The sequence below is a fragment of the Onychomys torridus genome, chromosome 19 (genome assembly GCF_903995425.1).
Source record: "Onychomys torridus chromosome 19, mOncTor1.1, whole genome shotgun sequence".
In the NCBI taxonomy this organism is placed as follows: domain Eukaryota; kingdom Metazoa; phylum Chordata; class Mammalia; order Rodentia; family Cricetidae; genus Onychomys; species Onychomys torridus.
The window spans coordinates 58,894,516-58,918,968 of NC_050461.1; the positions used below are offsets into that span (position 1 = coordinate 58,894,516).

At 48.3% G+C, this 24,453-nt stretch overlaps 1 protein-coding gene across 1 annotated transcript; it reads left to right on the top strand.

Moving 5' to 3' along the window:
• The first annotated feature begins 348 nt into the window (after positions 1-348).
• Rnaset2 (ribonuclease T2) lies at positions 349-21,513 on the top strand. Its single transcript, XM_036169282.1, has 9 exons — positions 349-556; positions 2,352-2,412; positions 6,667-6,719; positions 7,628-7,685; positions 10,267-10,337; positions 11,860-11,973; positions 16,796-16,841; positions 19,305-19,379; positions 21,026-21,513. Exons 1-9 carry the CDS (start codon positions 456-458, stop codon positions 21,224-21,226), a joined length of 780 nt encoding a protein of 259 aa, XP_036025175.1. The 5' UTR covers positions 349-455; the 3' UTR covers positions 21,227-21,513.
• The last annotated feature ends 2,940 nt before the right edge of the window (positions 21,514-24,453 follow it).

The following is a 24,453-nucleotide window of genomic DNA, read 5'->3' on the forward strand; positions in this document are numbered from 1 at the left end:
GCACTCACTTGCCAGGTGGGGTGCAGCGTGACAGGGGGAGGGGGGGGGATGTAAAGTCGGAAGGTGGCCTGGGGCGTGGGGGGCGTGTCCCTCCAAAGCCGGGGAGGTCACGCTTGCAGCTGGGGAGCGAGTGGGTCAGGTGGGAACTCTGGGCGTCCGGAGCAGGAGCGTGGGGGCGACACGCACTGTCAGGGCCGAACCGGCTGAGGCCTGTTCTCCTTGGTGGGGTTGGGCATACGGCTTGGGGGTCGTGTCAGTCCGGAGGCGTCGGGAGCTGCAGCGCGGGGACTTTCCGGGCTGGGCCCTGGGGGGGCGTGTCCGCCTGGGGCTGCGGGGCGTGGCTTTGGAGGTTACGGGGCGGAAGCCCGGGTGGAGCGGCTGCCGCGGTCAGTCCGGCTGTCGAGCCGACGCGCGCGCGGAGGCCGCTGGGAGGCTGCGGAGCGCTGGGCAGCGCGATGGCACCGGCGGCGGCTGGCGGCGCGCTCCGGGGCCGGCTCTCCGTGCTGGCTTGGGGCCTGGCGCTGTGGTGCCTGTGCGGGGCGGGCCCGCTGTGGAGGTGAGCGCCGGCCGGCAGGGCTGGAGGCTGGTTTCTAGACGAAGGAACGGTGCCCTTCTTCCCCTTTTTGAAGTCTTCCAGCTGGGGGCTCCCCCCCGCCCCCGCGCGCTCTCACGCGCCTCTTCGTTCTCTCTGGGCGCACAGGCGAGCTCTTGGTGATCTGCCTCCTTACTTCCGTTCTGCCAGGTCGATCCCCCGCACACATTTTGACTTTCTCCCCCGCCTCCGCGTTAACAGTCGATGAGTAGAAGCTTTTTGTGTGTACACCACTAGAGCGGAAAAGGTAGGGCTTAGTTGCTCGCACGAAGTACTGTGTTCCCAGAGAGTTGCTGAAAACTAGTTGCGTGTGTTTGCTTTTATATTTATCTAAAGTAGGGCCCGTTCATCGGTGCGGGGCGTGCTTGGGGTGTGTGTGTGTGTGCAAGCGAAAGTTAGTCCCCATCTAAGAGTGGGATCTTGGAGCCCTCCTGCTCGCACACGTGCCCCGCACAGCACAGTTGGTACCTGTGAGCAGCTGAGATCTAGAAAGTAGAAAGTACTTGGGGCAGTGAGGGTTAGCTAAGGATCTTAGGCTGTAGTGCTGAGCGCTCCTTTAACCAGCCTAAGGTATGCAGCTGATAGAATGGTTAGGCAAAGGTAAGCCCCAAGGCCAGGTGAATTCTTGTTTTGGGTGAGTCTCCCTTTAGCTTCCCAGTGACCTTCTCCTGGAGTATTGGAGTACTGCGAACTCTTATTAAACAGACGTACCTGCTTTTTGTCTGAATTACAAATAGAGGTAGTTTGGTTGAGTTTTATTCTAAGCCTGCTGTCTTACCTCCCCAGCTCAGTGTGACCCTTTGCAAACAAAGTTTCTGTACTGGGGATGACCAGAGCTTTAACTTTCAATGTGTTCCGTCTCTTCTGTAGAGAAGGCTTTCATCATCCCTTTAGGCTTTTATGGCAGTTGTCAGGATCCCAGGAGAACTACTGTAATTCTGTCCAAGGGCATACCACTAGTGACCTAATGCGTCCCAGTCGGTCCCATATCTTGACAACTCCCTCATTGTTGCTTAAACTCTGTCTCCAACACGTGGACCATTGGGGACAACCACACTACAGCTCCACAATCCCTCTGGGAAGTCTCTGGCTTGGGAGAGCCTCCATTCATAGGCTTGTGATATAAGCCGTTTAGTGTGCATACTGTGGTCCAGGTAATAGAGCACATACCATGCCCTAGATAACCTGTAACAAGGCTGCTTATCTGGGTTAGGCTGTGGCTAACGCATAGGCCAGGCTCTAGGTAACGTTCATATCTATAGTGGCCTGTGAGGTAGCACTGTGTGAGCAGGGTGGTGAGTGAGCTACATGTCGGATGTGATACTGACAGTACTTTTGTGCCATTTCAGGTCCTGTTTTGCCACATGAATTGCGGGGGTGGGGTGGGGGGAGTAAACTTTTAGAGCCTCGGGAGTTCACAGAGACAGCTAAGGGGGATTCATATAAACTGCCTGAGCATCCTGAAAAGGACAGCTTATTACTCAGTTACTTTCCATCAGCAGGCCTTCCTGTCTATACCCCTGGCCCACCTGTCCTCTTCCATTGTGTTTATAGTCTCCCTTACTCAGAGGTGCCACGGAATACATGTTCTGAGAGTGTTCTCTGCCTTCCTCTGTGGTGTGTCCTCAGGAGGTAGGGGACTGTTCCTGGTAGCATGTCTAGTCCAGTAGTAGACTCCATGTTGAAGGAGTGGTTGATGGGGCGGGTGAGCTAATGTCATTTGAAAACATCCTTGAAAAACACGTCTGTTTTTTAACAGTGGCAGCCACGAGTGGAAAAAACTAATTCTGACCCAGCACTGGCCCCCAACGGTTTGCAAGGTGAGCGCTGTTTTGACTGGCTCTTTTGATCCAGTAAACCTGTATGAGTTGCTTTGTATGCACAAGCGTCTGCCTTGTATGTCAGGTGTATTATTAAATCTGTGCGGTGGCTGTAGTATCACTGGACCTCCTGATGGGTGACTTGCATGCGTTGGATTCGGAGGGTGGCTTAGAACATTGGGAGTACATTCCCTCCCTCTCAGTACTGGAGCTGGAAGCCGGAAACGAAGGCAGTAGGTCTAGTTCTTCTTGGGAGCCTTTGTTCCATCCTCTTGCCCAGCTCCTACTAGAGGAGACAGTCCTTGGTGTCCTAGACTTAACCATACACTACTCCAATGCCTGCCTTCTTCATGTGGTGTAATGTAGCATGAATCTTAACAGATCTTATTAATAAAAACAAACTCAGGTATTGGGGTGAATGCTGGAAGATCAGAGAAGCAGAACAAGCCACAGCTACCTCACCTCGCCAGTTCCTCAGCTGATCCTATTTCTTCAGGCTGGAAGCCTCTGAGTCCTCATCCGAATGGATCTCAGCTGAACTGTGCTGCTCCAAAGCCTAAATGCTAAACCAGCCAAAAGCTTCTAGTTTCTAGTCTTCACGCCTTATATATCTTTCTGCTTTCTGCCATCACTCCCTGGAATTAAAGTCGTGAGTCACCATGCTTGGCTGTATCCTTGTGGCCTTGAACTCACAGAGATCCAGACAAATGTCTGTCTCTGGAATGCTAGGATTAAAGGCGTGTGCTACCACTGCCTATCCTCTATGTTTAATATTGAGGCTGTCCTGTCCTGTGACCCCAGATAAGTTTATTAGCATGCACAATATTTTGGGGAACACATACCACCACAGTGTATTGAGTTACTTTTCTTGTTACCATGGTGAGATACCATGACCAAGGGAACTTGTAGAAGCAAGAGGTCTTTTGTTGGAACTTAGTTTAGGAGGGTTGGAGTCCATGACCATCATGGAGGGGAGCATGGTGGCCAGGTGGCCGGCAGGCATAGTGCAGGAGCAGTAGCTGAGTGCTCACGCCTTGAGATTCAAACAGGAGGCAGAGAGAGAGAGAGAGAGATACCGGGAATGGCATGGGCCTTTGAAATTTCAAAGCTCACCTCCAGCAATAAACCTCCTTCAGTAAAGCCATACCTAATCCTTCCCAAAGAGTCCACCAGTTGGGGGCTATGGGACTATGAGCCTATGGGAACTAACCTCATTCAAACTATTACACATAGCACCCCCATCTCTCAGGAGAACAGTAATTCGATTTAGGGCCATCCTGACCTAGTAGTGCCTCATCTTAGTGGGAGTCTGTAAGAGTCCAGCTCTGACCTGTTCCTACCTTTCAAAGGGTTCTTAGGTGGAAGAGAGAGGAATGAGAAAATATTAGGTAGAAAGATAGACCTAGACAACGAGGAGAAAGACAGAGACACAGGATAACTTCGCAGGGGCCTGGGTCAATACCCAATAGCCCAGAGCTTTATTCAAAAGGACTTTGTATAATATGCCCAGGGGAGAGGCAAAAGACCTCCCCTTTGAAAGACCAAAGCACACCTTACAGCCAAGTGTAGCTGTGGGGGACCTGCCCCCACCTTTTACCCCCAGAGTACTCTTGAGGTGTGAGGGATAAGAGAATAGATAGAAATATAGAGGGGAGAGAGAAAGACAAACACAGGATAGCTTTGGGAGGACCTGGATCCTAATCCACTGGCCCAGAACTTTATTCAAAAGGGCTCTTTATAACAATGCAACAGGGTGAGGGAAAAGACCTCTCTCTTGCTAGATACAACCAAGCATAGACCCTTCTAAACACTTGGTACCCGGGCCCATGGTCCAATCATCCTCTTATGCAGCTCTGCTGGTAAAGCAAGCTCAGATTCTCACTGGGAAACCTTTGTGGGCTTCCACATGCAGACTCTTACAAACACGTGGTAAACATGCCCTTGGCAAAATCATCTCCTTATGTAGCCCTGCTGGGTAAAGCTAGCTCAGATTCTCTGACCCTAAGTAATTGGAGCTCCCACAATCTTACTTTGATTATATCCTTAAAGACCCTATTTCCAAATGAGGTTATGTTCACAAGTGGGAAGTTTTGGACAGAGTTATATCTTTGGGGGACATGGTTCTGCCTTCATAGGCCTGCACTGATTTCTTCCCTATGTGCTACTGAGATTTATTCAGATGCCTCCCATGAGCAGAATATGGTTGAAGGCGTGGCCTGCTGCCAATGCTGTTCTGCTCGGTCGCCGTGATACCCTTCCCCTTGAGGTTGGCACCTCTGTCCATATCTGTGTGTTGTTTCGTGCCTTGTGTCTTTCCAGGCCATCAGTCAGTGCTGAGGCTCTTCTGTTGGAGTGCCACCCGCTGGGGGCCTTGCGCTGGCTCATCCTTGTGGGTGGCTTATAAAGCTGATCCTGGAGTTGTGTGTGAGATCCGGAGTGTTTTGTCATATTGCTGACTGGGCATCAGTCTTGTTGATAGTTTTTCTGAAAACCTGTTTGAGTTTAAAATTTGGGGCCTCTTAATTCTGCGGCGTACACACGTATCCAGCGGCTTTGATGTAGCTTGATCATCTCTGGCCAGGGTGAGAGCGTTCTTGCTTTTTGTTTCTCCATAAGCACGGAGTAGTACTCAAGGGTTTTCTTCTTCATTTCCTGTCTTAGTTTCCTGTTGACAAATGAGGTGACATCCCAGTTGTCCTTGCCAAGTCACACTCCTGACCTGGAAGCTTAGAGCAGCGCGCTTACCACACCACACCAGTGTGGTTCCCTGGCTCTGGTGTGGGGGTTGGAGTGGGAAAGTGTGAAAGGGAGCTGTGGGACAGGAGGGTTTTAGGTGGCAAGGACCTCATTGACTCTTCTCAGAGCAGGGGATGGCTAGACACCGTGGCTCCTATTGCAGGACCCATGTGAAAAGAAAGCTCTGCTTCAGGCCAGCACTAGAGGAGTTGCCCTCAAGGAGACACAAGACTGGTCTGGCCTGTCTGAGGACATACGGGTGTGCTGTCCCTTGGCAGGGCTGTGAATATAGGTGGAAGTGCCTTCCTGTCTTAGCTTTAGGAATTCAGTTCAAAAGAGAAAATTGGTCACTATAAGTTGTCATTGTTGAGCAGTGTGTTTCAAACCGTGGCCCACTGTGATGAGAAAGCTCTTGCCTGGGTGTGCCCTTCTCTAGCAGCAAGTGCTGCCTCTGGTCTCCCCGTTTCCCCAGTGCGTAGACAGACATGAATTATGCTGAGCCACACTTGTCATGAACTCAAGAGGCACCGTGAGACCTGCGCTTGCTGACTGCAGAAAAAAGCTGCTTCTTTTGAGTTACCTTCCTAAAAGCAGGTAGAGGCCTGACTGGAGCTCTGCAGAGACCTTTCAGCACTGGATTTGCTCCTCAGTCACTGTGTACCTGTAGGAAATGAGCTTTCCTTAAGGATGGAATTGGGGTATTGGCTGAGGCACAGTATATGGCCTGTTGCCCCAGACTCTAGTCATTGAGTGGCAGATAGCTCTCACTAGTGACCAGTCACCTGAAGGAACTGGACTCTTTAGACCGTCCATAGAAAGAGGCTGCACAGTGGGGGAGGGGTGTCTGGAGAAGAGGGGCATGATGTCTGTCTGTAGTAAATGAGTCCCAAGTGTTCTATTTCCCTGTTTACTCTGTGTGTGTGTGTCCCAATTCTGTTCTGTTTTATCCAGTCTTATAGCCCAAGTACATTTCTTTTGATTATTATTTATTGTGGAAAAATTTCATCTTAGCCCACTTGGAGGGCCCTAAAAAGGTTTTTATCTTACTGAGATTTTTGTCTCTGATTTTATTGCCATGGTTGAAGTCAAGGGTACACTCTTATATTCACTCCATCACACTTGGCTTCAAGTGTTCAGTACTTACTACTTTCCTGGTGTGTTTGGGTCTGGTTCTAGAGTGGGCTTGAGAGTCTCAGAGAATCGGGTTGTCTTACACATTTGCTTCTGGTAAGTAGGTTGTTTATAGGTAAAAGTGCATATCCATATCTGTGAATGTACAAAAAGAGCAAAACTAGCTGCCTGATTCTCTGTCAGCTAAGTTGCCTGAGGACTGACCTAGAATGCCCAGCCCTGAAATTTCCTCGTGAGTGTGATGCTTAGAACAGACTTACACAATGCTAATACTGGACTTACCTTCTAGTAGTAATATACCTATGTCTGGTTGATGTACGTTAAAAGAAAATGGAGTTGATAAATATTTAAATAACCAGTCACCTTCCTTATCTGTTTTTTCTCTAGGAAGTTGACAGCTGCCGAGACACTCTGGATTATTGGACAATTCATGGACTATGGCAAGCATCTAATGCAGTAAAATCTTAAGAAGTAGTTGGGGAAAGCTAGCTTGAGTCCAGTCACCATGATTAGACGTCACCCTTGTTAGAAGTTTATTCAGTTGACCAGATTCATACATGTATTTTCATACTTTTGTGTGTGTATGAATGTTTTATCTGCATGTATATCCATGCGCCATGTGTGTACCCGGTGCTTGCAGAGGCCAAAAGTGGGCATTGTCCCTGGGATTGGAATTGCAGCAGTTGTGTACCACCATGTAGGTGCTGGGAATTGAACACAGGTTCTCTGGAAGAGTAACCAGTGCTATTAAGTACTGAGCATCTCTCCAGCCCCCCTTATCAAAGGTAGATAAGGATGTTAGGCCCTTTCTTACTTTGTTCTTGGGACCTATTACAAATACATGTTTAAAACTAAAATGTTAGGTCCATAGAAAAATAGACAAATACTTGTTTTTCACACTTTACGAGCACCAACTTCTCCACCATGTTTGTGTGCATCCTCTTTAGTAGTTCTTTATCTATGTCATACACTTGTGGTAGTGAACTGTGCGTATTAGCTTGCCACCTTCAGAGTGGACGTGGCCCATACACCTCAGAGTCCTCTGCTAGCAAAGAGCTGAGAGTGGACTTGGTCCAGAGCTGTCTCCTCCATTTCCTCCACTGACAGTCCAGCCTGTTTATTTCAAGCTGGACAGGTCTGACTCCATTTGCTCCTTTTTTCTGAACAAAGTCAAATCGACCGTTTGCTCAGAACCATTCTTTGTTGATGGGCTCGTGTGGAGAGAGGAGTTCCTGGGGAGAATTTCTCTTTTATATGCAGATTTTAAGGAAAGTTCTTTCTAGTGTCATACATAAGGCTTCCTAACCAAGGCTAATCTTTCCTCTTTTTCTTAAATCTGGATTTCAAGGCCTGACAAAGCGGAAGATTGTAACCAGTCCTGGCACTTTAACTTAAATGAGATTCAGGTATCGATCTTTTTATTGTACTTCTGTTGCAAATAGAATGTTGGACTAAATGAACTTTTTCTTCAAAAGTGTACCTTCAAAGTCATGTTTAAAATTACGGGGTCAGGAATGGATTCCCTAGGACTGACCCTGGGTCTGTTTAGTAATTGCTGCTATCTACCATGACCCCATAGAGTCAAAAAGGAAACACAAAAAACAAACGCTTTTTCCTCCTTGTCCTAGGTCTGAGTGGCTGTTAGAAGCAAGCTCAGGGGCAGCAGGGCCTGTCCCGGCTGCACAGACCCTGTGCTTCCCTGCAGCCTTAGCTAGTCCTTCGCCCTGGGCCTCTGGGTCAGTGGGTGAAAGTGGCGAGAGACAGCTGTGACTTGGAGAGTAGGCACGTGGTACCCAAGGCTGGTCATTCTGGCCACAGATGGTATGAGTTTCTGAGTAGGAACTCTGAGCAACGGGGAAATGGTAGGTAGGCCTCTTCAGTGTCAAAGTTCCTGTTACAGAGCGGCTCCTGGGATTCTCGGTCAGGACCAAGTTGTGAGCTCATGAGATTTTAACAGACCGTGCTCCTGAGATCCTCATGGCATATTGAACCTACCCCTACATACATGCTCCACTTTCCATAAGGGGCATCAACAGTTCCTGTGTTGGGTCACATGTCACGGTACCCAGGGTGGCATGGAGGACACGGCAGTCCTGACAGGTGAATTCAGAGAGCCGCACATGTTGTTGTTGGGGTTAGAAATGACTGTCCTTTCCTGAGCGTCTGAACATGCACACACTCTAGCTGTCACTGAGTCATCACTGAGTGTGCTGTCAGCCCTTGCGACGATTTGGGGTGAGTGACGGAGGTTTGCCAGTGACATAGGAGAACTGCACAGACAACTTCAGGCTTCCCTTGTTTTTCAAGAATCCAGATGCCACGTCTGTCTGTCAGGCCAGGTCCTCCAGGAAGCATGTTGAGGTGGAAGTAGCTAATGAGGCTGACTGATGGACATAAAATAAAAATGAATTTCATATAGTTTTTAAAAAGTTCAATTTTCTTAAAACCAAATTTACTCAGTTTCTATAGAGCTTGTAACAAGTTGTCGTGACTGTATTGCAAGTTATGACATTGAAGTGCTAGGGAAAGTTTTCAGTTAGCAACAGTTGGACCCTGGGTACGCCGCATTGGAGGTGATACCGTTGCTGCATAACGCTTGAACCCAGCCTTGGAAAGGCGATGGGAAAGAGACCAGTGACAATGAGGCCAGGAGAAGGGGAGGTTAGAGTACTCTCAGTGAGTGTGTGTCTGAAGCCAGGCTGAGGGAAGTGGCAGGTGAAGGGCACAGGAAAGGGACAACATACAGACGAGGCAGGGCTGTGCTTACGTGGGGCAGGGAGGCTGGCTGACAGAATCTTGACATGTGGGTAATGGGAAAGCCAAGTTATCTTTTCTGTGTTCCTTCATCTGCATCCTTTACACTGAGTTCTTTTGTCTGATGGTTGTGTAGACCCTGAAAAAAAATGAGCTCGAGCCCTTTGGGCCTGGTGTTACTACCTGCCAGGTTAAGAGCGTATGGGCTGCCTTACTCAAAAGCCCCTCTGGAAGTCAGGCTCTTCCATTTGTTTGTCTCACAGTCCTTTGTTTTAGAGGAAGGCTGAGTGCAAAGTTCACACTGAGTACCCCCGTCACTGACCATCCACACTGATTTTCACGACTGAGCTTGTATTGATGGAAAGAATGATGAACAGCGTTGGTCGGTCAGCGGAAGAGTCACGGGCCACAGCAGAACCCAATGTTAGTTTTTAGAGCTTTATTGGAGGGAAAGGGGGTGTGGAGAGAGAGCCAGGCTTGGCGGAGGCAGAAAGATGGCGGGAGCAGAGCAGAGGAAACAGAAAGAGGAGTGTAGAGAGAGAATGTGAGGGTCTGTGTGTGGCTTTTTGAGGCAGAGATTGCGTGACCAAATTAGACCTAGAAGAATGAGAGCAGGAGCCTAACATTGATACCATATTGTTAACCAAAGTACACAGCCTACATTAGAGTGCATATCTTATTTTGTAGTTTTATGGGTCTTGACAAGTCAGGGCAGGTGTCCTGTGGAGAGGTCACTGCCTAAAGTCCCGTGTTCGCTTGTCCCCACCTTCTCTTGTCATTCCTGATACCCAAGGTGACCATGGGTCTCCTTGTGTCTCAAGGTCTGCCATTTTCCAGAACGCTGTCCTGTGGTTGGCATTGTGCAGTACACGGCTCCGTTCCAGACTGCTGCTTTCACACATGCTAGTACAGTTAAAGTTCCTCACGTGTTTCTGGGGTTCAGAGGCCATTTCTTCATCATGTCGTCATTCTCTTTATTGTTTTTTTTTATCCCCCAAGACAGGGTTTCTCTGTGAAGCCCTGGCTGTCCTCGAACTCACAGAGATCCGCCTGCCTCTGCCTCTCAGTGCTGGGATTAAAGCCATGCACCACCGCCGCCCGGCCTTAGGTTCTCACTTGCAGCTCTTTATCATGCAGAACAAGCACAGAATCATTGGCCAGAGCTCGAGTGCTTTTGTTTAGTATATGAGTTTGTTAGGTCTTGGGTAAACTTTTTGTTTACATCACATGTAGGACCTTTTGCTAGACATGAAGATCTACTGGCCCGATGTGATTCACCCGTCTTCCAATCGCAGCCGATTCTGGTAAGTCTGAGTTTCTGTCGGCCAGGTGCATTTTTAACACAGGTGTGAAGATTTCTAAGGGTGTTCTGGATGGCAGCTTGTGGGAGGCACAGAGAACAGGTGAGACCCTGTCTCTAGAGGCTGAGCACTGTTTTTGTCAAGAAATGACTCTGGTATGTAGCTTTGAATGCCTTTCTGCAGTGGGTTAAAAATGAGGTCAGGTGGAATTTGTGTTAGGACATTGAGAGGGGGGGGGGGACACGACAACGGGGGACGGGGGACGGGGACACGACAGACAGAGAGAGAGAAATGCCTTAAAGGTAGTGATTAAAGGTAGTGATCTCATGGTGACCTGGTCAGAGACAAGGTGAGAGTCTCTCTCACAGGGACAATCTTCTTCCAGGTCATGATCCTGGAATTAACTCAGTTGTTTGAAAAGCATTGTTTTTTGTTTTTTTTTTTTAAAGACGATAAAATTGATTCAACTGAAGGTAATTTTTTCTACATCTTCCAATGTGAAAATTATTCATATTACAGCTAATAATACCTTTCCAGATATCTTAATTTAGCCTAGAAATATTTCTGTGTAGAATTTTTAGGGGAATAAAAAGCTTAAGTTTGGTAAAATGCTTTAAAGCAGCAGAATGTAAATGATACCCCCTCCTCCTGGATCATCCTGTTGAGTATGACTTTTTCTTGAGTGCGTGCTATTTTAGGATTCATGAACCTTAATGTGTAGGTAAACAGCACTCAGTGAAAGCTTGGGTGATGAAATCACTTACTAGATTGAATCTCGGCTGTCCCACTGAACTAGACTCCCAGTATTGTTGTTAATTTTGGGAAAGCTGCTCTCTAAGTTGCTCAGGGTAGCCTTGAACTCACTTTGCAGCCCAGGCAAGCCTTGAACTTTCAACTGAGTTTTTTTTTAATTGAATTGAGTGGAGAGTCTGTACTTCAAACTTGAGGAGAATCCCTTATTAGAGGCTGACAGGGAATGGGTTCAGGTGGTCGTGGTGACAAGCCACCCTGCTTCCTCTTTGGTCCTTAGGTAGAGTCATGCATGGGTTGTGCCCCTCTCTGGAACTCCCTGGCTCACACATTGGCTCTGCAGAGGACCACACACCGCTGTGCAGTGTGACAGGCGTCAGTGGTGACATTTCCTTCTTGCTCGGTTAATTGGTCGTCACTGGAGTGTGTTGGGGTTTTTGTTTGTTTGGTTTTGGTTTTTGGGTTTTTTCCAAGGCTCAGTTTCTCTATATAACAATCCTAGCTGTCCTAGAACTCATAGAGGTCCTCATGCCTCTGCCTCCTGAGTGCTGCTGGGATTAAAGGTGTGCGCCCCCACACCTGGAGTATGTTGTGATTGTAAAGATGCCCTGGAAGTGTTTGTGTTGGAAAACATGACAGGAGTGAGCAGTGCTCTCTGGAGATGGTTGAATGTTGCTGGGGCCCGGGTCTTCTGTGAAGGCTGTGACAGGCTCAGTGCATGTGACCACTCTGTTCTGGAGGACTCATCTGAGCATTCTTACGGTGAATCTCACAGGAAACATGAATGGGATAAGCATGGCACTTGTGCTGCACAGCTGGATGCCCTCAATTCTGAGAAGAAGTACTTTGGGAAGAGCCTGGATCTGTACAAGCAGCTTGACCTCAACAGGTGTGTACACATCTCACTGCAGGCTTTCTGTCATTGACCTGAGGCCAGGCCACTGGGGATGAGTGTGCAACACTCCTGCGAATAACCTGTGTGTTATGGTCCCTGAAAGTGGTGGTGTGGGCTCATTCCCGGGCAGTAATTGAGCCCCTGAAATGTTTGCCCATTCTGGATTAAGACCATAGAGTGCACATGTAGTAGGAATCTTAAAGAGTCTTATTAATAAAATCAAACCCGAGGCCAGTTATTGGGGTGATTGCTGGAAGATCAGAGACACAGAACAAGCCACAGCTTCCTCACCTTGCTAGTTCCTCAAGTGATCCTGTTTCCTCAGCCTGGAAGCTTCTGAGTCCTCCTCCACATGAATCTCAGCTGAACTGTGTTGCTCCAAAGCCTGAACACTTAACCAACCAAATGCTTAACTAACTACATGCTTTACTCACTTAGTTCCTGGTCCTCACGCCTTATATATCTTTCTCTTTCTGCCCCCACTCCCTGGGATTAAAGGTTGGGTTTCTGGGATTAAAGGTGTGGGTCACCATGCTTAGCTGTTTGTAAAGTGGCCTTGAACTCAGAGATCCGGCTAGCTCTGCCTCCCAAGTGCTGGGATTGAAGGCGTGTACCACCACCGCCCAACTTCAGTTATGGCTTACTCTTCCCATTTTCTAGCCACCATTTTTGGCTTTGTCCTAGTGGCTGTCTGTTCTCTGACCCCAGATATGTTTATTTCGGGGAACACACAATATTTTGGGGAACACAATACCACCACATGCACAGACTTAGGCTGCCTCCTGGTGCTGACTTGTCGTTAATGGGTCAGCCCCTAGGAAGTGAAGGCTGACAGGCATGCTGTAACCTCTGCAAAAGTTGCTGCCTGAAGATCATTTCCGTAGAGGCACCGAGCATCAGTAGACCTTTATATCGCTTGTAGTGCTCCTTGAACAAGTGTGAGGTGGAGGGAAAGGCTCCTTTAAGCCCTAGAATGAGCCAAATCCATGTAGATTTTTACAAGCTGCCCTGCCCTGCCCTGATCTCAGTTCTGGAATATATTGTCACCGTACCAAGGTAGTGAATATGTAAGACCAGCATGGTCTGCAAGGCTAGTGGTCTGGCCTGACCCTTTTCATCTAGACATTTCTGTTGTGCCAAGTGTATTGAATGCTTCTTATTTATTTATTGTTTGAACTTGTTACTTGTTTACTAGTTACTTGTGTGCGTGTGCATGCATGGAGATGAGAGGACTACTTTGTGGAGATGCTTCTCTTTGCCCTCCTTCACACGGTGGGTTCTGGGGATTGAACCCGTGTGGCAAGTGCTTTTACCTGCTGCGCCGTCTTCCTGGCTCTTAAGTGTTTCTTATTGTGACTGAGCATCATAAGCCAGTGAACTTTGAGAGGGTGAGGAGGGCATCAGCGTGGGAGCTCAGTCTGCACTGGGCTGAGTGTCAATAGCCTCCAAAATGTGTAGACTGGAATCTTCATCCTTAGGCAGGTGGTCCCTGAGTGTGGGGCGCTCATGAGTGTGATTAGTTCTCCTACCGCAGACCCTGGATAGCTGGAGAGCTTGGCGGCCCCGCACCCCCGTGCAAGGACACAGAAATGTAGGCTGTGAGGAACGAGAGTTCACCAGAGGGCAGAACTTTGATCTTCAGATTCCCCAGCTTCTAGACATGTGAGGAATAAGTGTCTGCTGAAAATGAAGGATTTTACAGTGTCTGCACACCGCTTTCATTTGTACAGCTTGTTCCAGACGGAGCAATTCTCCTTCAGATGAGAATAATCCCAAGATCCGTTGCTCATCAATCGTATTTAAGGTTCATGAATTAAATCTGCTTACAAGATGAATAAATCTCTCTTGGTTCTCTGCAACCGTGCTTTGCCTCTAACACACAAAGACTCACGACAGCGTGTCGCCGTCTCACACAGTTTCCTGTGTCGTTTTGATCAGAATCTGGTGGGATTTGAATCAATTAATCTGGCAGTAGAGGAGGAGGGCAGGTGCCTTTGGAGAGATGTGTGGGAGCCTGTTTTCGGGTTCCTTGTGGCTTTACCCAGCAGGTCCAATAGAGGATGATTAGGGCCATGGGCCTGAGTGCAGGTGTCTGAAATGCTCTGCACTTGGCTGTGCTAGGGGAAGAGGTCTTTTGCTCCATCTCCTTGGCGTCTCTATAAATACCCTGGGGCACAGACCGTCGGGGCCCGTTGGAAAAGGTTCCAGGCCCTCTCGAGGCTGTCCTGTATTTTCTATCTGTTTATCTTCGCACTATAAATCCTTCTATCTAATATTTCCTGCTGCTCACACTCAAGAAAACTCTGGGGAGCTGTGGGATTGGTGGGTAAACGCCCCACAAAGATGGAATAACCAAAGAATGCCCCGGGAGGCCTTGAAGCCACCAGCCAGCAAAGCAAAGGGTTGAGAGGCCTTGTAATCCTTTCTGACATAAGTTGTGCAGTTTGGTTATAGGACCTCTTTAGATGTTATCCCCATGATACAAAAAGCATGGTTGGTCAGTGCTCAGATTTCAAAGTTCCTTTTGTCTTGTAAAATTTGTGTTATTAAAAAAAAGCTGGGGGCTGGGGATTTAGCTCAGTGGCAGAGTGCTTGCCTAGCAAGCGCAAGGCCCTGGGTTCGGTCCTCAGCTCTGGCAAAAATGAATGAATGAATGAATGAAATGAAATGTGCTTTAACTTCCTCTCTTGACCACAGGCCTGTTCACATCTGTCTCTTTCCTATCTTAATAAAAACTCTTGTTAGTGGGGGGGGGGAGAAGCTGGACAGTGGTGTGCACCTTTAATCCCAGCACTCGAGGCAGAGGCAGGCAGATCTGAGTTCAAGCTTGGTCTACAGAATGAGATCCAGGGCAGCCAAGGCTACACAGAGAAACCCTGTAAAAAAAAAAAAAATTTGTTTTCACTATTAGGCTGGGTATGGTGGCATATGCCTTTAATCCTAGCACTTTGGAGGCAGAGGTAGGTGGATCTCCGTAAGGGTGAGGCCAGCTTGCTCTGTATAGCAAGTTCAGGCCGACCAGGGCTACACAGTGAGACCCTGTCTCAAAACAAAACATCCAAATATCTGCATTATTAAGTACATATCCTAGGAGTTACATACCAGTGACAGCAACAGACCCTCAGCATCGAGAATTGTGTGTATAGTTTATTTAACTTGTGGGGTTCTGAGAATACAGTATCTCTTGCAGTAAGGATAAAACTTTTGGAAACCCTGACCCCCAAAGTGTAGGTTTTTCAGAAACCTACTGGGCACTTAGAAGCCACTATGAGGAATCCCTGCAGGAAGGTCCATCATGTACTTCTGGAGCACAGAAAGGTGGCTGGTAAAAAGAAGCTGCCCTTCCAGAAAGGCGGACAGACAGACCCACAGAGAGCTGCTGCTGCCGAGAGTGGCCCCAGCCTGGGAGCCACCCACTGGGTATGAGTTGAGGCTAACTCATCTAACCAAATAGGAAACGAAGAAGAATGATAGTCATGAGCTGGATTTGGCCCAAGTAACTAAGTAGCTCCTATTTGCAGCCTTCGAAGCCTAGTAGTTTCTTCTTGTTAGAGACACATACAGAGCTTTTACCCTTGAAACATTGCTGTCTAGACGCAGCTACTCACTGGCTGTCAGCAAGTGAGCCCAGAGGCCTGCTAACTGGAAGGCACTCCCAGGTGGGTAGTGCTTGCTTAAAATGAACAGTTGTAGAAGATTGATTACCCTCCCCAGTTCCTCCAGGACAAATGGAGAATCTCTGTCTGTTTCATAAGGTATAAACAAGGCATCCTAAACTGTAAATCATGCTACGCATTTCATAATGTAAAGGCAGCCAGTCCGAGAAGCTGCAGAGGCGTGGGGCAGTTCTCAGAGCATCTGCAAGTGTAGACATGGGTTAGCACTGGGCTGTCTTCACTCAGAAGAGGACATGACACAATGTGGCCCATCTTTCTCTTTGCTTTATTTCCTGGCCACCTGCATCAGGTGGAACAGTATGTGACCACAGGCGCTGAGCAACATTTTCCAGTAACGCCATTAAAAACAGCAGTAAAAAATCTAGTCAAAAATTGTAATAACATGTTAAGCTCAGTTTATCCAAAACACTAAATTGTAACATAATAAATGTTGTTTTGAAGGGGAATATTTTATACTTTGTTAGAACTCTGTGTTGATCGTATACTGGCAGCCAGGGCACGCAGTGGCACACTTACATGAATGTGGGGGCATTTCTGGGGTTTCAGGGACCTTTCCTGCTTTCCCTTGCTGCCACAGACTGATGATAAGTAGAGAGAAAGAGTTGAAGCCTCAGACCTACCCGCTTGTGTCACAATCCTGAACCATCCAGGAAGTTGTGGGACCACAGAGAATTCCTTTGCAGTGAGTGGTCTAGGGACTTTTACGTTGTGCCTCCAGTATTTAAGTTTGTGATGAGAAACTGATAGAATTCTAGGCTATAAGTATTGAAATTCTTTGAAGATATGGCTGCACAGTTCTTCAGGATAAGCCTGGAGTCGCATGAGACAGGATAAGCTATAGTGCAGAGCCTATGTGGACAGTAGCTTGCACAGGGTATGTTGCTGTGGATAGGGTGGTGTGGAGTTTACTACGGTGCAGCTTCAGATTCTGGACCATGCCTGTGTCGGTGGTGTGTGTCCAGGGCCGGAAAAGAAGGGGCTGGGAGCTGCCTCTTGGCTCGTCTTGTTAGTGGATTTATTGCTGGAAGTCAGAAAAGACTCTCCTTTAAAAGCCTCTTAATTTTCACTGTGAAATCCAATGAAAAGAACAAAGTGCAATGTACTGTCATAATGCAGCTAATTTTAAATTTTTATTTCAGTGTACTGATAAAATTTGGGATCAAGCCGTCTATCAATTACTACCAGGTAAGGCTTACCGTTAGCCTTCTGTCTAGTATCTAGTGTTTGTCCCTATGGACAGGATCCATTCATCTTGTGAGCTGCACTTGGGTTCTAAAGTGATGCAATCTACTTGAAATGGATTTTCCTTGAATTGTTTGTGTTTGCATGTGAACGTACGCTAAAGGCTGCTTAGGCCACTGACTTGGAGACACAGATCCATGGTTCTGCCAAGTCCTCCAGGCCTCAGCACGGGGTACATTCAATGTCATGGTGTTTGAGGGGAAACAAACTCGCTTTTTGTTTTTCATGTAAACTACATGACACAGGAAATAATGTCACATCTTATTGATTAAAAAGGACATGTAGATGCTTTCAATTCTGGGTTGTCTGTTTTTATGTTTTCCACAGAGAGATGTGACTCAAAAGCCTGAAATATACCTAGGCTCACAGGAGAGTTCGAAGACTGTTGCTTTAGAGCGATTCTCTGAAGTGGTTTTGTGTGAGGAGCCATTTGGGACAGGGATGGACACTGCAGTCACTCTGCCTATTGACAGTGTGTGAAGTGTTTGTAGGACTTTGTGCTCCTTTCCTGGGTAATGTGTAGCTCTCCCTCTGTGGACAGTAGGGAGTTGGAACTTTGGCTGCCAATTAAGTTACCTTTCTGGGCAGCCACAACATGAGGGTTCATAGGGCTTCCCCAGGCTCACCTGGACTCCTGCTTAAGCTAATGGGCAGTGGGAGGTGGGGTGGGGGTTTTTACAGTTTCACCTAGCTTGATGTTCAGAGATGGTATCCATGGTGATGGGAATGACAGCCTGCTGCTGAGCTGCCTCATACACTTGGTAAGGTGGCAGGAATACCAGACAGTGACTTGGAAAACTCCTGATCCAAAAGCATATTGATGTATCAGCAGGCTTTCAACTTTGCATTCAACATCCAAGCCTGTGTCTGCTCAGGTGCTCTATGGTGCATTGGTGCTGCTGGAGCCCTGGGAGGAACTGGTGACCAGGCATTTTCCAGAAGTTGGTGGCTTAGAGTGCAATTCATAGCTAGCATGGGTCCTGAGGTTCTCGGGTGGTAGGGAACACAGGAGTAGCTGGAAGGTGAGAGCAGGTCTCTGGAGACCTGTATGGCATGAGAACCAGGGTGGTAAGAGCCGTGTCCTGCTGTGAGATTTAGGCAGCGCAGAGAAGTTCCTAATGAACCTGTGTCTTGAACAGTGTTCTGGTTGCCTGGTGCTAGAGACCAAGGACCAAGGACCAAGGAAGAGATGGCCTCTAGGGAGGGCCAAGTCTGAGCCATGTGGTCGCTGCTGGACTTGGCTTTGCAGGACAGGCCCTGACCTCTGTGGGACTCAGTAAGGGGAAGGGTGATAGATGCAACTGCAGTGTGAAGTTGAGGGTCAAATGAGGCAGCAGAAGGGGATGGAGGTGCCCTGCGAAACAAGTCAAAGTCCACAGCAGAGAGGACGGCTAGAGAAGCATCTGTCAGAGGAGCCGTAGCACAGGGACTGAGTGCTGCAGACGTCCTCCAGGGAGGAGAGGAGAGGAAGAGGAGGGTGCTCCGGAGTGGAGCGTGCTCCGGAGTGGAGCGTGCTCCGGAGTGGAGCGTGCCTCCGGAGTGGAGCGTGCTCCGGAGTGGAGCCGTGGGCTCCGGAGTGGAGCGTGCTCCGGAGTGGAGCGTGCTCCGGAGTGGAGCGTGCTCCGGAGTGGAGCGTGCTCCGGAGTGGAGCGTGCTCCGGAGTGGAGCGTGCTCCGGAGTGGAGCGTGCTCCGGAGTGGAGCGTGCTCCGGAGTGGAGCGTGCTCCGGACCGTGGAGCGTGCTCCGGAGTGGAGCGTGCTCCGGAGTGGAGCGTGCTCCGGAGTGGAGCGTGCTCCGGAGTGGAGCGTGCTCCGGAGTGGAGCGTGCTCCGGAGTGGAGCGTGCTCCGGAGTGGAGCGTGCTCCGGAGTGGAGCGTGCTGGGGGAGGGTGTTTGACCCTATGGTGGAGGAGTTTGCAGCACACATGGTCTAATTTCGTAGTTCACTGATAGAAGGTGGGTGCTCTGAGGACCGCTTTTTTCCGTGGTGGGTGGAGGCTGTGCCCCTGCAGAGAAGAGGGGAGCTGCTGTGGTGAAGGTTCGAGGGGTGGGTAGGCCCCGAGGTGTAAAGCTTTGGGAAATCCCGACAGTCGGTTGGCAAGGGTGACTTTAGGCAAGGTAGTGTAGAAGAGAGAAGCTGGGCTGGGCTGCTGGAGACAGGGAAGAATCAAGCTACTCAGTGGAGAGGAAGATGGAGCAGAGAGGAAACAGTTGGGGGTGTTCAGACCTCCCTGGTAGAGCCTGGTAAGTTGGTAGTGACTTGTCCTTCAGTGATGGATCCAGGACATCTTCAAGGTTTACTCCAGGTCCTTTATGTGTGTGGGGGTGTTCTTTAGAAATAAACAATCAGTGAGTGTGTGAGAATTCTCCTGTTGAAGTTCATTGCTAATACTTTTATTTAATATCAGCTTGCAGATTTCAAAGATGCACTTACCAGAATCTATGGCGTGGTGCCTAAAATCCAGTGCCTTCTGCCAGAACAGGTCAGCCTTTTCGCTTTGTCACCTGTCTGTCTCTGGAACTTTTGTCTCCACTGTGGAGTTTCTGGGTCAGAGTTACATTTGGGCATTTCCATGTGTATATGTGTACAGGCAAATGTATGGGAAAGCACATAGGTGTCTTCAAGTATCTCGTGTCTCTAAAATTCCTTACTTGGGGGAGACATAAACAACACCTGCTTCCCCTCTTAAGGTCTCAACAACATACTGAGGCACGATTCCACCAGGGTTCACCTGGGGAAACCCATGAGTTTATTGAACTTACAGAGCATAGGTGAGGGGTTACCCACAGGGGCGTGGGTGCTACTCTCCCAGAAGGCCACCCAGAATGTCTGCCCAGCAGGGATGGCGTTTCCATGGCCACATAGATGGAGCTCCTCTAGTCTTCTGCCAGTGTATTCAAGTCCCTCCCGGAGACCACGTGAAGTTAGTGTAGAGATTCTACAGGAGCAGATGGGAAGCAACTGGATATGCAGGTGAGGGTCACATGACCCTCCACCCTGCTGTGAAGGCATGTAAACAGTTGAGCCCAGATGGGATGATCTTTTGCAAGCAGCACAGCTGAACTCACCAAGATGGCAGTTGTTTGGCTCAAGGACTGGTTTTGTGTAGTGCTATAGGCTTCGATTTTATGTCGCTTCACTCTAATGAGAGTATCCTGTTGGAAGAGGAGAGGCGGGGAGGAGGAGAGGGGAGGAGGGGGAGGGGAGAGGGAGGGAAGAAAGAGGGGAGGGAGGGGAGAGAAAAGGGAGGGGAGAAGGAGGGGAGGGAGGGGAGAGGAAAGGGAGGGGAGAAGGAGGGGAGGAGAGGGGAGGGGAGGGGAAAGGGAGGAGAGGGGAGAGGGAGGGGAGGGGAGAGGGAGGGGGGGGAGAGAAAAGGGAGGGGAGAAGGAGGGGAGGGGAGAGGGAGGGGAGGGGAGAGGGAGGGGAGGGGAGAGGAGAGGACAGGGAGAAGGAAGCAGGAGGGGAGAGGGAGAGGGAGGAGAGGTACAGTTCTAAGTCAAGTGTTCGTAAGTTTCCAAATTTTTTTTGTTTTGCTTTGTTTGTTCACTTATTTGTTAGGTTTTGTTTTTGAGACAGGGTTTCTCTATTCTGGAACTGACTGACCTGGAACTGGCTGTATAGACCAGGCTGGCCTCCACCGTACAGAGATCTCCTGCTTCTCTGTGTGCCGCCACACCTGGCAGTGTCTAAGCTTTTATGCTGCCACTCTTAATCACTTTAATTGTAGCTCACTGCCTAGTTTCCAGACAAAATTGTAAATTTTTTTTCCAGCTTATAAATAAAATTGAGATTCTTCTGACTGCCAGGAACTGCATCTTGACATTGACTTGGCCAGGGTTCCCATGTGTGCTTTGGGCTCATTTGGGTCAGTGTGCATCTTTAGAGTCACTTGGTAGGTTTTTGTATTTTGTCTTCCAAGCTGAAAACACCTCCTCACCGCAGGCTTGCAGGCCAGCAGACGTGAGCCATGGTGACGGTGAGGAACAGGCCTCCACCCAGGGTCCCCCCTGAACACCAGCCTCCTCTGTCTCTGCTCTGGAACTGCTGCTTTTGTTGTTTCCAAGTGCTGAAGTGCTGTGACCCCAGATAAGCCATGGTTTCTGAAGTGTCCGCCATTTTCCGTTTTAGGGAGAGAAGGTGCAAACCGTTGGTCAGATAGAGTTATGCTTCACCAAGGAGGACTTCCATTTGCGAAACTGTACTGAGCCAGGTGAGCAGCTGTCCTCCAACCAAGAAGCCTTGCTGGCCATAGGCGCTTCCACACACGGGATGATGGTCTGTGAAGATGGTCCAATCTTCTATCCTCCACCTGCAAAGACCCAACACTGATGTTCACGTTTAGGAACTACTGTATGTTCCACAAAATAAGAACAAGTCACAGATTATTGCTTTCTAAAGATCCACCCAAAAGTTTCTTAAAATGTGTTTGGCTTTTTTCTTGTGTGTTAATGAGTTGATTTTTGTGCAGTCTAATTAGTAGGTGCTTCCATGCTCTTCCTGTCAGCTGCCAGCAGCTGGTGTCTATTTCCTGTCCCAAAGTAGCTAGATTCACACTGGTAATTCACAAGAACTTGGAAGTCTTGTCACAGCAATTTTTTATTTCGGTCAAGCTTAAATTATTGTTCCTTTTTTTAAAATTTAAAAAAGTTTATTTGTGTGTGTGTGTGTGTGTGTGTGTGTGTGTGTGTATGATTTATGACGTGTGTATGGGTGTGTGCACATACCATGGAACCCATGTAGAGGTCAGAGGATTGTTGCTTGATCCTCACGGCTCCCTCAGGGGTGGGGGTGAGAAAGTGCGGTGTCAGTGACACAGATACCAGGAGTCAGTTGAAGGCATACAACAAACTCATTTATTTAATAACAAGAAGGCTTTATATACCCTCCTCCCAGCACCCAGTCTGTGTCCCAGTCTGGTGGCATTGCGTGGTCATCCCTCATTGGCTGGACACATTCAGGAACTCTGACAGTGCTTGTTGCTAGCTAGGTCCTCAGGCAGACTCCAGGTTGCTCATAAGGAAGTATATTATGCACATGCCTTGGTTACTGGTCTGAACCAGTTTTCTCGACCGTATGGGCCTGTCCTATTACAAGAGGACAATTTTTGGGAATCATTTTCTCCAGCATAGGTTTTGGGGATCAAACACAGGTCATCATGTCGCAGTGAAATAACACTCCCCAGTGAACAGTCACCTTACCCTTTCAGGGAATGAGGACAAAGGACACTCTTTATAAGGACACTCTTTAGTAAAGTGTGTGTCTGGTCTGGCAGCCTGGCTAGTGCACAGAAACTGACCATGGGCAGAAATATTTGACAGTTTATATAACATGGCACATACATTGCCATCTGTAAATCTCCCTTAAATTCCTGTGTGAGTGAGTTAACTTTGAGCAATTAAACATGTTTTATAGAGACAGACACTGCAGGTTTTGCCATTTTGGTGGGATAGTAGATTTACAGAGCAAGGATACTGTCACAATTATTTTTGAAATAGATTAATGTTGCTCTACCCAGTAATTGCTACCCAGGGTCATCTGCCTGTCTGGCAGAATTATGTTCTTCTTGGTAAGAGGGCCAGGACTTTATATGCATCTGTTTTCCAGTGCCATACCCCTTTGAACTAAATGGTAAAGATGTTCTTTTGATAGCAAATAGGGCCTGATGACTTGATATGTGCCAAGGTTGTCCTTTTTGTTTTTGGGAATAGGGACTAATGGGAGGTGGCAAGCTAAGGGAACAAATCTTAGCAGAAACATATTCTCAGTGAACCTAAAGTTCAGTTGTGTTAGAGATGCAGTTTTCCTACAGTTTCTGACAGGTATGGCTAGTACACCACTTACCTTTGATTATGTTAGAGGCAGCACTCCTTTAGTAAATTCTACTTTTTGTAACACAATGTTTCCTAAGCAAGTGTAATGGTAAGTCTTTTCTACATCAGCTGTTACTCAGACTTTTGCAGCAAGCACTTTTCCCATGGAGCCGTTGCCCTGGCCCCATCCATCCTGCTTGTTTAACAGTTCGACTGTAGGTGCAGGTATAATATTAAAACATTTTAAATTTGCTTATCCTCAGAACAACTGTTTTCAAAAACAGTATCATTAAAAATGTCTGTGTTGATTGATGTGACTGTCTCTACCAATTAAAGGCCTTCAGATTGGCTCAGAAGCAAAACCTGACTTGATGTCTATAAGAGACACATCTGAAATGCAGTGAGTTTAACAGGATTTACCTGGTGCATGGGTCAGTAAAACAGCTGTCATCGTGGTGGAGTGAAAGGACCCAGCTCTCCCCGCACAGGATGTGCATTTAGACAGTTGCTCTGTGACCAGACATTAGCAAGGATTTGATCAGAAGCAGTCCTTCGGTGTGTTAGAGGAAGGGGCTGGCCTCGCTTATTTGCTGGGATAGGGATATGGCCTTGGGAGCTGTGCCCCACATTACCACAGTCCCTCTTGACCTGTTCCTTTGCCCCTCCCAAGTGCATATCTGTTTCCAGTGCCCTTCACTTGTGGTTCAGAGGGTGTGCTGCTCTCTGGAACTCATGGTTGGTGTTGAGCTGTGGGGAGAGCCCAGTCGGAAACATAGGTAAGTAAGGGGCTTGTCTCTGGACTGACTGGCTCCTTTGGTGTCCTTTCGCGGGGAAATTGTGTACCTTGGGCTTGTTTAGAAGGTTTCCAGGAGGCTGTATTGTCTCTCCTCTTTACAACTGTTTGTTTTTGTGTTCAGGGAGGAGCCAGAGAGTCAGGGCTTGTAGCGTCCCTCACACTTTCCCTTAGTCTGCTTCTGTTTGAAACAAGCCATCCTTCTTCAAAAGGGGGCATAGCTGTAATTCCAGTCGGCGTATTTCTTCAGAGTGGCCTGAATTCAGATAGGCTGGCATGGTGGGAGGGCGTGGGCTGTGAGATGAAATGGGTCATGTGAAATGCGTGTGCTGCGATCCTGTGGTCCTCATGCAGGCTAAGCACAATGGAATCCTGCTGATAGCACAGCAGGTCTCAGCACTGTCCCTAGGTCAGGGCTCTGATTTCCTGTTCCTGTTTGTGTTCTGGTCCTGCACAGCAGCAGGTAGTTAAGTTTTCAATAGCCTTGGCCAAGTCAGGTAAGTGTGTGGGATTTGATGAGCCAGGGGAGACATGACCAGTTCTAAATAACTGGTATTTGAAGTCAGCAAACATGAGCTCAAAAGCCGCCTTATTCTCCCTGTAAACTTGACAGGGATGTTTAGGACAGGCCTGCAGGTGGGTGGGAACCTACATTAGGGGTGAATTGCACATGTAGTGTGTGAGCTTGGGACCAGTCCATCCTATGGGGTGTGGAATGAAGGCAGCCATTCAGGGGGGGCAGTTTGCTCAGTGAAGGACGGTCCTTTTTCCTGGAGCATTGGGGAAAGGAAAACCCTGAAGCTGGAACTGGAGGATGGCCTAAGTTAAAGGTAAGAAAGTAGACACTGAAGGGGACAGACACATGGAGACCATCCCCAAAACTTGCTTCCACCCACAGTTATGCTGCTGTCACCTCTTGCCTTGGTGTGTGTGTGTATCCTACCCAGGATGCT

What these genes read in the sequence shown, in the direction of transcription:
- Rnaset2 (XM_036169282.1), top strand. Translation starts at nt 456, where the DNA reads ATGGCACCGGCGGCGGCTGGCGGCGCGCTCCGGGGCCGGCTCTCCGTG. An exon ending in TCCAATCGCAGCCGATTCTG is followed by an intron (nt 10,338 to 11,859) that starts GTAAGTCTGAGT and finishes TGAATCTCACAG; the next exon opens with GAAACATGAATGGGATAAGC. An exon ending in AGTGCCTTCTGCCAGAACAG is followed by an intron (nt 19,380 to 21,025) that starts GTCAGCCTTTTC and finishes TTTCCGTTTTAG; the next exon opens with GGAGAGAAGGTGCAAACCGT.